Source organism: Melanerpes formicivorus, unplaced genomic scaffold, assembly GCF_026170545.1.
Source record: "Melanerpes formicivorus ecotype bairdi unplaced genomic scaffold, bMelFor1.0.p_v2 SCAF_3, whole genome shotgun sequence".
NCBI classification, from domain to species: Eukaryota; Metazoa; Chordata; class Aves; order Piciformes; family Picidae; genus Melanerpes; species Melanerpes formicivorus.
Window position 1 is genome coordinate 6,536,732 of NW_027142355.1, and position 13,408 is coordinate 6,550,139.

The 13,408-nt window shown below is 36.2% G+C and overlaps 1 protein-coding gene across 8 annotated transcripts in view; it reads right to left on the minus strand.

Annotated features, from left to right (window-relative positions):
* Positions 1-2,649: 2,649 nt before the first annotated feature.
* The window catches only part of GRM8 (glutamate metabotropic receptor 8), a 359,393-nt gene continuing 348,634 nt past the window's right edge, over positions 2,650-13,408 (minus strand). For 6 of the 8 annotated variants that reach the window (XM_068165642.1, XM_068165650.1, XM_068165657.1 and 3 more), the window contains exons 10-11: positions 11,916-12,162; positions 2,650-6,744 (exon numbers count right to left, since the gene is read on the minus strand). In XM_068165642.1, coding sequence (XP_068021743.1) covers positions 6,695-6,744; positions 11,916-12,162 — 297 coding nt within the window. In that variant the 3' untranslated portion in view covers positions 2,650-6,694. Of the gene's footprint in view, positions 6,745-11,860; positions 12,163-13,408 lie in introns of all 8 variants that reach the window. The other 2 variants (XM_068165666.1, XM_068165635.1) reach the window with 2 other exon arrangements.

A 13,408-nucleotide genomic window follows, 5' to 3' on the forward strand; every position in this document is an offset into this window, starting at 1 on the left:
GGATTTCTAGCAGGCCCCTTTCAGGTACTGGAAGTTCCCTATAAGGACTCCCTGGAGCCTTCTTTTCCCAGGATGAACAGTTCCACTATGGACAGTGGTTTGGTAACTTCTTCTGCCAGTTCCATCAGGGCCCTCTTCATGATTTTGGAAAACTTGTGGACAAAAATACCCTTCCCCTTCTCTGAAATACCTACCCCATCAGCCCCCAGAAAACCATATTTCTGAAAATAAGTTTAATGGCTTAAACGGGGAAAGCCCTCTCCATGACCCCACTCCATCAACCATTTATTTTGCCTATTCTATCAGCCTTTTCAAACCCCTTTCCCTTAACTGGAAGGTTAGAACTACCACAGAAGGATTGATGAAAAGACTGTGTGCTCTCCTGAATCCTTCACGGCCTCTCCCAGTGTCTTATAGTCCCTCTTGATATTCTTTATGTTTACTGATGTCCATGTGAAACAGCAGTAATGGATAATATTCAGTGCGACATGCAAGGTCTGTCAACCTCCTTGTTACATCCCTGATGCAAATCCCTGGTAAGTACCAGTACCTCTCTAGACTGTGGGCTGGGAGAGCAAATGGGTGCTTCTGTGCTTCTCAGAAGAGAGTTGCCCACTGCTATCACCCATTGCTTTACCTTGGTGGCTGTAGAAGTTATATGACAGGCAGCTGCTCTGGTGATCTTGCTTGGTTCTGTGGGGCTAGCAGATGCAGGCTCCTTCTCCTCCTCAGTGTGAAGAGCTATGAATCAGTACTGCATGCTCACCTCAGACTTTGATAGAGGTTTCTTCCTCCTGCTAGTTCTAGCCCTTCCAATTTGTCATTCTCCACCACTGATGACTTTCTTTAATCCTTGGTGTGCTGGTAGGGGAGTTTGGGGCAGTTCAGCCTCAGGTTGAGGGTTCAGTGGACATTGTAATTGAATCCAGTCATCTATCTCCATTTCCACCTCCCTGATACTATGCAACCTTTTGACTGTCTCCTGTAGTTTAGCCACCTGCTGCAAGAGTTCTTCCACCTGGACACACCTTCAGCAGGCAACTTCACCCTCCCCATCTCCACCCTAGGTGAAGGATCAAGGTATTGCCCACAGCTCAAGGTCTGCAGAGTTGTTTCTATCTTCAGCAGCTCCATTTGAGTGAAGGCATTGGTTCTCACTGGGGTGGGTGGTGTACACCCCCCTGCCAGAGCTGCAGGCGCGGAGTACTCACCATTTTGCTGTGAGGCTCAGTGAGGTCTTACTGTATTACATGTTGAGTTGGGAGAGATTTCTCCCTGCCTGCACGCCCTGTCTGCGCACCTTGCCTGAGCAAACACAAGTGAGTAAGTTGCATTTCAACACAATAAATTTACAAACTGGATTTTTTTAAGAAATACTTTTCTTCATTTCTTTCCTTGGTTAATAATAAAAATGATCTGTTCATTGGAAGAGAGCTTGAACTATTAGTTAAAAACTCACCATGGAAATGGTTATTTAGGCATGTCTTGAAAGGAGTTTTTTTGACGAAGTGCCCTATTACGCTTTCTGTAGAACACAATGTATTGTCTGTAAATTCTGTTCAATTTCTGGCTCATTGACCTGATGCATGGAGTCATTCAGATCTCATTGTATCTATCCTGCAGTCACAAAACAACTTTAAGGACTTATTCCTCATCTCAGTAAAACAAAGTTTGTGTCCTGGTAGAGTTGCTTCAGCAAACTCACATAAAATGACCCATAACTAAACTCCAAGTTTGTACAATAAAGACTTCTTACAATTTTAGATGAAAAAAAAATGTTACTGTGCCTTTAAGTCATTAAACTTCAACATCTTAGCCCCTGAATTGAAATCTGAAGTGAAATCTGACTGGACTGAAAATACTTGAGATAAACTCCTTGTTTTAACAAAACTTGTATAATCACCTTTCCAGACACTGGCTCACTAACATGCCTAACAGATACCCCACAAGCTTTTGTCAGTATAATACTTCAGTCACTGTGCTTCTGGCTTGCATGTTTTAGTCTTGACACTGAGACCTCATTTATAACAATAGCAGTTTCTTCTAGATACATATTAAATTGTATACTGCCTATCAGATTTATAACACTGACTAGATGGTTTCAGATTTCAGTCTGGACTGGAAATAGTCACCCAATCCCTCTGGATGGTTCTGATTACATCTGCTAAAAGAATTCTGTGAACTTCACTTGGCTTTGGATCAACACTTTAGCATAAAGTATATCTTTGTGGTGTGTGGAACTGCATGTTTGATAGGAGAGCATAAATCTTAACAAAGTATAGTATAACTACTCTGCATTATATATTGGGAAAGCTTGTGTAATAGAAGGCAATGCCATTGACAGAGGGTGTCACCCTGTCACCTGTCTGCATGCTAGAGACAGCAACCTTGGCTTTGATCTGGATGCATTTTAATTTTCTTCAGTGCTCATGTCTGTGGAGTGAGGCAATGAAAGCACACAGAACTAAGGCTGCAGGTCTGTGCAAGACCTTCACCCATTTCTTGTTTATAAATGGAAACCTCTGAGATATAGATCGTTTCAGTAAATTCTGGTGAGAATTACCTACCATAGTCAATATTCATGAAGTGATTTCACTGTTTGGTTCTTCTTCCCTCAATGATCATTGTTTTAGGTCAAATTAAAATTATCACCTGTAGCTGTAGCTGCGGCTCACTTTCCAATAACAGGGAAGAATAAGTGATCGAAGAGTGCCTCTGTCTCAAAGTCAGGGCAACAGAAAATACAATTTCAGTCCCATAACACCATTTAATTCATAAAATCTAATTTGAAGAGATTTATTTTGTAAACACAAGTGATTTTTGCATCAGTTACTTCCATGCATCAAGCATTTTAAGGATTATAATTATCAATTAAAATACAGTTTAAAATTTATACATCATTAGTGCAGATTTCAGTGACATCTATACAAAATGAATGATTTTTAAAAGCTATGGTATAATTTAATAATGCTTGTTCTCAAATCTACTAAATTAAATGTAAGACCTTAATTAATTTTAATGTTTTTTACCAAATATACTTGAAGGGCAGAGTGAAAAGGTATGTTTAAATGCACACTGAACATTTGAATTTTTGTGTGGTTCTTTCCTGTAATTTTTCGTTTCTCTAAGTGTATAGTCAAACATACTGTATTGTAATCATTGGCCAAATCTGTTTTAAAGTTGTTACTGCCTTCTTAATACATCTGCCTCAGGATATTATTTTGCTTCTAAGCTTTTTGTTTTAACTTACCTAAATAATCTATTTGCATAAAGACTAAGGTAATATATGACAAGTTTGAATCTGCAGAAACTGTGTGTGTTAGGTAATACTCATAATGGAAATGCTGATAATGGTGTAACTATCTTTCTGAATGTCATTGCTGTAAGATAAAGAGCAGAACAAAGTAGAAACTAAGGTTGTTAAACAAAGAAACAAAATACCAGAAAAACCCACAACAACTCAAAACCCAACCAACCAGTGAGTTTTCTGTACAGATAGATTAAGTGATGGCTATTCCATAGAGAGAGAGGAAAAATGCAGCAGCAGTGTAACTCTCTGGTAGGGATTTCTCTTCCTATGGCTGGCTGAATTCCCCCAGTTTTCTTATGAAAATGCACCTTGTAATAAAAAAGTGAAGAAGAATGGAAACAAATTTTCTAAAGTTCTTTTTTTATATACTCATGTTGCAAAATTATAGCATTTTTTTCCCCTTTGTGTTATGTAGTACTCTGATTCTTTCTTCATGGTGATTCTGTTTTTTTTCTAGAAGGTTGCTTTTTATTTATAATAGCTAAATGGAGTCAAAGCCCCAGTAAGGGGGGGGGGGGGGGGGGAGAAAAAAAAAGATTGCTTTTAACCTAATTATAATCAATCCTTGAAATATTTAATTCCTTCATCTTAACTGTTTGTGTTCAATAATGATGATGAAAAAAGGTTACACCAGTATTAGTTAGAGGCTGTAGACTGCAATCTCTTAATCAATAATCCTCCCAGATAGGGCTCTGGTGGAGGTCACTAAATTTAGGTCATCTTCCATAGAAGTTAGGACTTCTACAGCTGTTGCACAAATGGGGCTTAAAAGTCACCTGAAGATGTAGTACTGGAAGCAAAGGAACTGTCTGTACAGGAAAAAGTCTCCTAAGTTGAAGAGAAAAAAAGGCAACATTTAATCACTTGGAAATAAAAGGCATTGCCACAGCTCTAGAGGGATACAAGAGAAGAATGTGCTTTTGATCCGTTACTGCAGACAAATATGCACCATTCTATGAAAATGCATAAACTACACAGCTACTCTATAGAAGTGAAACCTGTAGACCAGTACAGTTCTGTTGCATTTTGAAAATGCCCAGTTGTTTCCATTATTCATACTCATTTATCTGTGTGTGCTCATATATCTGATGAGTTACCTCAATACCAGTGAGACTCATAGGCTTAAAATACTCAGCATTTCACATAGAATGACCTAGAAAATGCATAGAAGAATTTGTATTCCATTTTTACCCTACTGCTCAACATTTTCTTTGGCCCCCTCTGAAACTGAAAGATATTCACATATCATATACTAATCTTTATGTGTATATAAAATATGTTTATGTGTATATGAAATGTTATAAAGGCAATTCCTATGTGCTGCATTTTCAAATCCATATTGATATGCTTATGTTATTATGTTTGGTAACAAGAGGCAAAATATTTGAAAATTTTCAAAGGTTTCTTGAAAAGAAGCTATGCCAAAACAGTGAGTTTCAGATCAAATTGATTATCTTTCTTTTAGGAAATCCATTCAAGACATGGAAGTCTTGTTAAACTATTTATCAATCCACTTTCTTAAAAAAAACCCTTCAATTTGATGAGATATTAGCTAGCAAATTTATTATTTTTTAAAATCAAATTCTTGTGTAGGTCTCATTGCATTAGTTGCTTAAAATTAAACCCATATTAGTTTTTAGGTTTGGGATTTATGCGCTTGGGGCATAGTCAAAAAAAGGAATTTTCAGGCAATGTATCACTTGTACCAAACACACAATATCACTCAATACCAAAGCAATCATCAATTAACAACTCACACATTTAAATACTGGGGGAAAATATGTATTGTCAGATACTTGGAAAATGAAAATTCACTGTCATGTGCTTCACTGACTATGCTGGTGTTCAAATGTTGACATTGTAGCAGATTCAGCTTCAGATACTTTTAACTTTCATTCACACAATTTAGGACCCACCACAGATTCTTTAAGATATGTTATAAAAATACAGCTCCTTTGAGGAAACAAGCACAAGGAGCCACCCAGGCTAATGCAGGAGAAATAACATTTAATAGACAACTCCTTGTGAAGATCCATTGACTTGATGAATCGTAAGTAGTGTATGGAGTCAAAAAGTCTTAAAGATATCACAGATATAGTAACAAAGTGGAATGACCCTAGCTGTCTTTCTAAAACTTCTTTGGAGGGATTAATTAATATGACAGGTGTCTATATGAAGTTCTGTTTATCCTTGAGGAATCATTTCTAATGCACGCACAGTCATTTGACATGAGAGTAAAAAGATCATAAAGTTGTAGATAAACATGTATTTCTTTGATGTTCAACTGTTAATAAGGTAATCATACATATATTCATCAGGTTAATGCTTTCCAAATTCTCCATTGATCTCTGTCCTGTTATTTCAAAGTCATCTTTATTGAGACTGAATGGACTCTTGGCTTATTCCAGTCTAACTGTCATAAAGTCTTACAAACTGTTAAGTTCCAGAAACGAAAAGGATCAAATGTATAATACAGTCATACAAAGTAATTACCATCAGGAGTCCTTCATTTTACAAACATGTAAAATGCGCTTACGTTAAGGGTGAAAAGGGATGGGAAAAAATCCTTCCATTAAAAACAGTCACAAAACTTCGAACAAATTCACACACCGCAGAATACACACACGCACACACGCATGCAGGCATGCACGTATATACACACACGCGTGCACACGTACACACACACACACACATGCTTAGAGTTTACACCGCGTTCTTCTGATGCCATGATTATTACTTTATTTGTACACTCACCTTTACTGAACATTCTAAACAAACAATAGACAACAGTGTAAGGGCTTTTCTTTTTTTTTCTTTTGGTTTTTTTTTTTTCCTTTTTCTTAAAACTGCAACAAAACAAGTCTCAACATTTGCAAAACATTCCTTTATTATTAGAAATAAATTATTTTGTTATAAAAATTAGCATGCGTTGGCCATTGCATTTATTTTAGCATAACCCTGGACTTAATTCAGTCAGTTGCCACAAGAAACAAACTCAACTTCTTTTACAAGTTGAACAATGTAGGACAGGAAAGGAAATTGTCACAATCACAAAAAAGTACTTACAAATATAACATCAGACATGATTTATTTCAACAGCACTTTTTTTTTTTTTTTTTCACAAGCTAACATTTGTTTTCCTTTTGTGATTTGCTTCCTTTTGCGAGTGAACAGTTCAGAAGCTTGACACTGTCTCTATGTTATAAAACTGGACTTTTCCTTCCCCTGTCTCTTTTTGCCTCTTGTTTAATCCTTGTCCTTTACAAAACTGACTATTGATTTGAATGTAGTCTACTGATATTTCCAAGACTGAATTCTGGTGGTGGCAAAGTCTATCTTTGCAAGATCCCATCCTGCAGGTCTTCCTGTGAATTTCATCCCTGCTCAGTTTGCCTGATTGCTGTAACTGACATAAGTTGTCTTGGTAGAGGAGGCTGTAAATAAAATTGAAAAAAAAAAAAACAACAAAGGAAAAAAATTAAAAAAAAAAAAAAACACCAAACCAAAACCAACAACAACAGAAGACCAAACCAAACAAAAGCAAATGAAAAAAACAAAGTTCAGGATATTTAGAATCAAGAGAGGAAGAATAAAACCACCATATTTAGCATTCAAACTCACACAGTGTCCAACTGTATATCCAAATAACACTTCCTATGTTAGTGGAATAAAGAAAGTTTAAGCATCTATATTAGCAGTAAGTTGGATCTTGAGGTCTGTTTTCTTGATGATAAGTTTTTATAGTTTTTATCTTGGGGAAGGAGAGGTCAATGAAAAGGAATAATGATGAGCAGTTTTAACAGAGCCATAACAAACTTCCAAAACACTGGTATTATTCTGGCTGATTTCTGTGTAAAATTTTGTTTGTTTGTTTCATTTGGGTTTTGGTTTTGTTTTCATTTGGAGCTTGGATTTCTCAGTTTCTCTCTCTTTGCTACTAGTTGAAGACAACTTTGCATCTGGTACTGGATTGTCCATCTAGATGGAGGTTTGTGCTCTTTGAAAGGAACAAAGCCTAACTTGGGAAACATCTCTCCAACTTCGTGAAACTGAGTAGCTAGTGCCCACAGCACACGTTCTCTGCAGAGCCTTCAGACAGAAAGCATCTGCATATAGGTGAGCCAGCAGAAATGCTTATGAGCCCCTAGGCTGTATTTTAGAGTTGCCATATTATGGTTTCCTTATGTTGATGGTCAGCTGATAATGTCTTCCTCTGAGAAAAGCTCATGCCACTTGTTCAGAATGAGGAAATAACGCTGGGAGAGTTAAACATCTTTACTATTGTAAAGGTGAGCAACTGTGAATCTTACACAGTTTTTGCCAGCTTCTAGCCCTTCCATCTTATCCCTTTGCTGTAAAAAATATGGCCCAAGTCACCATTTTTGTTTCAATGTAGTGGTAGGAAGAAGGAAGTGGCGACATCAGATCTCACAGGCAGTTCACTAATTTAAACAAGTTGGGTACATGTCAAATCTGACTTCTGGGAGACTGAATCTCATTTTTGTCTCTATAATAAGGTCTATACCATACTGCAAAACCAGGAATTTGGCTTCCCAAATATGTTTTATATTCTGTCTGCTACAGACATGTTCTGCTTATGATAGTGAAGACTGAATCTGGCAGGATGAAGATAATTTGATGGCACAAAAGTTTGTTTAGTCTACAGATTCAGAGATCTTAATTCTATTCCCACACCTTCTTTCCTTCGCTTATTTTTTTTCCTACATAGAATCTGGTGTGAACAGCTGAGATAGACAGGAAAAGGACTTTTAATGCTAACTCCTAAATCCTTCCCAAGAAGCCAATGATTTCAGAAGAACAGACTACAGAAAAAAATAAATGACTGTTTCTCTCTCCTATACCAAAGATTAAATGAAATCAGAGGTAGTTAAAATTGCTGCAAAATAATACTAGGCAGTATTAGCAAACAACCAAGTTTGCTATTTGCCTTTTCTTCATGTTTTGTACGAGCTTCTGAGCAATTTGATTCTGATATTGCATTTGCCATTTTCTATGACCCAACAGAACCAACTATTGTAGTTCACATATTGCTATCATTTTTGTTCCCTAAGAATGTATATACAACAATGAATAATCAAAAAGGAAGCAGTAAAATGTAATATTTCTTACTTTTGTTGCACAGGTAGCTCTAGTACATTGTGTCCAGAAGAGCTAATTCATGAAAGGGTTGCTTTTGGCACATTAAGCAAGTCTTTCACATCATTGATCACAGTATTCAAACATCAACATGAAATAACTTTATTTGCATGTATTGGGACACTTGAAGCAAATATAGCCTCATTTACATCTTTCAGATCTTTCAAATGGGATGTATTGCTCCCATCTGAATTCTCCTGTGATCCCACATCTGGATTTCAGAGAGGATTCTACTGGCCTGTTAAGTTCCTTCTGAAAATAATGCAGGACTGTTGAAACAACAAAAGGTTCCTTAGAACATAAAAGGATTTTGTTACCAGGTAAGAAATAGCAAATAAATGCACATCTGCAAACTCTGTGCACAGGAACAAAAGAACTAACGGAGCAGAGCTCATTTTTTTCTCCTCACTCTGAAAATAGGCTCAGATATGTGATCAGGTTAAGCCACATTACCCTTTCAGCTGTGTTCTATGATAACTTTTCATGTGTGTTTTTAGCCCACAGCTATGTAACTTAAGCAGATTTATCACAACTCAGTAAGCTGAATTATATGAGGACATTTGCAAGAAGCTCAAAATACAAAAATAAGTAGTTACTACACCTCAGCTGATTTAGAGTAACTTGTTAATTTGCTCTAACTTTGTGTATATCTGTAATAAATAGCTTTGAAAGAATTCACCTAGGACATATCAAAAGACTAAAATTATCCTATTGTGTTCTGAGTGTTGTTACTTTAAAAAATGATAGCACAGGAAGCTACTGTAGATAGTATTTTGAACTATATTAAATCTAATTGTATCTCCAAACAGTGTTGGGTTTTTTTCACTTTATAAATATTGCAAATGTCTTTACAGTTCAATGCAGTAAGTTTACAGTTCATGTTTGGGTCTCTGAAGGCTTCAGCAGCTGGTGTCCTGCTCCTTTACACTGTTAGCATTTTATAGTAATAACATGAACCACATTCAGCAAACATAGATGGCCAGAAAAAGGAAAAGACTTGGCTTAAAATATTTTTGGGAATGATCACTCTTTTCTAGCTCCAGTTGCTACATTGCTGTTGGAATGAGATGTTTAAAGTACTTGTCATTGTTATACCTTCTGTAACGGTGTCTGATTTTTTTTTTTAATCTTATTTCCCAGGTAAAATTTGTTTTCCTCTGAATGTGAAAATATTAAAAAAAAAAAAACAAACAACAAACCACCCACCCCCCTAAACACATGACTGTGTTCACGTGGGAGACAACATGGAATAAAGTCATCACATGACACGACAAATTAGACAGAAAAGAGCTGTCTCAGAAGATATTACCTGACTAGTCTTATCTTATTTCTTATCTGGTTTTGAGCATTGTTACCGCTACCAAAATCTGTGCTTGGGAAGTATTGGGAAACACTATTCACTTCTGATATTCTAGGAATAGACTGATTTTCCTTTGTGATCAGCTTCAGGTACTGTCAGTGATAAGAAAGAACTACCTTACATGAAGGCAGTGCAAGAAGAAATTTTGAAATGTTGAGAGGTTGTTGCTATTGACCTGTTGGAAAGGACTTACATGGCACTGTGCACTGGTAACTCACAGGTACATCCAGAAGATTTAAAAACAACTATTTTGGCAGAAAAGAGGGAAATCATTCAAATCCAATTGGTACAGAACAGTTTTGGGAGAGAAACATATCTTGAGGCTCAATTATATAGGAGAGCAGTCTGTAGTGCAAATTTCTTGACTGAATTTTGACTTATGAAGCACTATGACACCTAGGTCAAAGCCTACTCAGAACCATGTTTACAGCACTGTAAACATTACCCTGCATACATCACACTATTGGAGAAGCAGACTAGCTGCCAATAGCAGCTGTTTACGTGAATTATGCATAACCATAGTTTAAGGAATATCAGACCCACCATTTCTTAATTAGGTACCATAGATAACACTGGATACCCAAGACTTTCTTATTGACACTTTCTCTCCCTACTGTCAAATTCCTCCTTTGACCTTTCCTCAGAAGTTTGTAATTCTACAAGCTCAGCAAAACTCCCCTCATTTTCCCCTCTGGGTTTTTTTTTTTGGTGACTTCTGAAGATTTGAGAAATTATAGATTTCCTCTTATTTCCATGATTTTATCTGACCCAAGGAATTCCACTGCCTTTTCCCTTTCATCCTTTGTTATATTCTGTAATCTGAAGCTGTATAAATCCACAGCTCAGTCTAGCAGATTAACACATTTTGAGGGATGATGAGTTTTTCAACTGAATTGGTTTGCAATGAGTATCCTCCATGCATCAGCAATTGTACTATGGTAAACCTGCTGTCTAATTTTATATAGTCTTCAATCTGGCAAACCGTGATTGAATTCAGTGGGAGGTTGAATTTTTCTGAAATAAGTACAATATTTTTCTATAAATTTGGTATTGACTGGTCTCAAAATGCTCAAGCAAAACAGTGCAATTCAGTCTCCTGTCAGCATTATCCAAAAGCAATTTAAAAAACATTAAAAATTAAATCCCTCACTGACAGTCAAAAGCCTGATAAAATAAAAGTCTTTAAGAGCTTCTGTCCATCCCATGTGACAGTTCTTCATTGCTGCTAAAGTCTGGGGGTAAAGTTACTGGCTCTACTCATATTTGACTATTATGATTATTATTGTTATTGTGAAGTCCAGTATGTAAGATTGTATATCATGTGGTGGAATGGAAGTTGTAACCTTTTCTTCTATACCAGAGAAATTTAAAGATGCGACAAGATTAAAAAACTTTCCTGACATGCAAAAGAATTTTTTGCCTTTACTAACCCATGACTAATCAGAACATGTAATGATTAAGCTGTGTATGAATAATCACAATTTTGTACTGAGACAAGATCACAACAAAATTCTGGATGGGAAGCATTAAGTGTTAGTACACGTGAGTTGTGATAAATGAACAAGTCAACAAATACTAAGTTAAAGTGGAAAGGTAAAAAAAAACAGTATTTTTCACTTCCATACCTAACTGAAAAATAAAGCCAATGTTAACTGTTTTCACTGGGTTGTTTTTTTTTTCAGCAGCATTTGAGTTTTGAATACACAACGATGACCATAAATATATCCCATGAACTGTCAGGACATACCACAACTGACACAGCAATGCACAACACAACAAATTAGCACTAGGTAAAACAGATCATTTTATAAAGATGTCACTTTCCAAAATCTGCTTGTGCTTTTTTTTTTTTTTTTTTCCCCTTTTTTTTTTCTTTCATAATAGCCTCCTGTGAAAAATGTTTTGTTTGAAACAACTCTAGGCATTCCTGCCTTCAGCAGTACATGAATTCTGACACATCTCTGGATTCATGCAGAACAAGCAACAAAAATAATAGTTTATTATTAAAAGAAAGTGCATTCTTGTGAACGTACATCTATTAGGAAGTGCTGCCACTCTTGACCATGGGAAAGTCTACAGATGACTTACTGTTGGTTTCAAGACTTTCGCACAGTTCGGTTTTGACCTCACCATTTGGTCTGTCGTTTCCTTTTTGGCTCAGTTTGCTTTGCATTGTGGCAGCTGTCACTACAGCCTTGAAGCTCCGCTTCCGTTTTTGAACATTCTGCTCTGGATGAAAAATGATAATATAAACCTTGGGCATGTAGAGCATGCCCAGAGACACAGAAGCACTTAAACTCATGGAGATAGTAAGCGTTGTGGTCTGGATGTACATCTGGGGAAGGAAAGAAAGAATAAGATAAAAATTATTGTCATATTGATTTAATATAGGAAGGAAAATAACTTCAAAATATTAGGTGGAAAGTGAACCACTAATGCTTTCTTGTGCATACTTCAGAAGAACTCCTAACTTTGTCTGCCTTTAATTACAGTCAAGTATGTCTGTTCCATGTTGATTTTTTTACCTTAACATCTAGTGGTAGAAATAAAATAGTATTAATTATACTTCATTCTTATAAAAGCAAAGCGCTGTAGCAACCACATTTTCCAAAAAAAAAGAAACAAGTTTGTCTGTATAGGAAGAGTGACAATAGGGTTAGCCCTGTACTATCTACTTTAATACACAGAAGGTTCTGCAACAGTATACCATGTGGTGATTCAGTAGTGTGTGCAGCATGGCTCAAACATCAGTGTACACAATGCAGAATCCAATTAAATCCTTGATATACATTCTTGAATTTCAAGCTTGCAAAACCAAATTTGTTTCTCCATAGTGAATATTCTTGAGTTTTGTTGGAGGGGGTTTTGTTTGCTTGTTTTTAATATTTCTACCTTAATGTTCAATTCTAGTCACAAAGCTCTGTTGGCACACAATAAACAAATTAATGTCAGTTGTACTCAAGAAATCAGAAAACTGAGGAACCATGAAATCACATCACTAAGTACCTCAGTCCCCCCATAGATACAAAGGAATAATTTGAGTTAGTCCCTCTATTGTTTCTTACCACCTACAAAAAGAAACCCACTCTGGTCTTCCACAACCCACAAAAGAAAATTACAATAATTACATGGTAAGAACAGAACACAGAAGCTTTTATTTGGAGATGTATTCAGAGAGTGTATCAGAAATACTAATAGTAGCTCTGGACTACATTTATTTTTTTCTTAGGAAATTATATTTTATTAGACATTTTATTGGATACCAATTTTACTTTAAGGTTCTGTGTGGTTTCCCCAGCTAAGTAGGAAATCTCAGTATTCAAGTTATATTGAGAAAGATACTGAAGTAAAACCTGTTCAGAGCTTTAGCAGAGGATTCACTAATGTCAGGTGTGATTTTAAGCACTGGCCAATACTATCACATTAAGCTGGGATAAGGTAGTAAATCTGTCTGCAATGTCAGCTTCAGATCATCTGTTTTTATTAAGTACCCTTTGGTAACTTGACTCTTGCCAAAAAAGTAGACATAATAAACTGTTGTACAGTCACTACTATAGTTGAACATTTTTAATGTCTTTCAT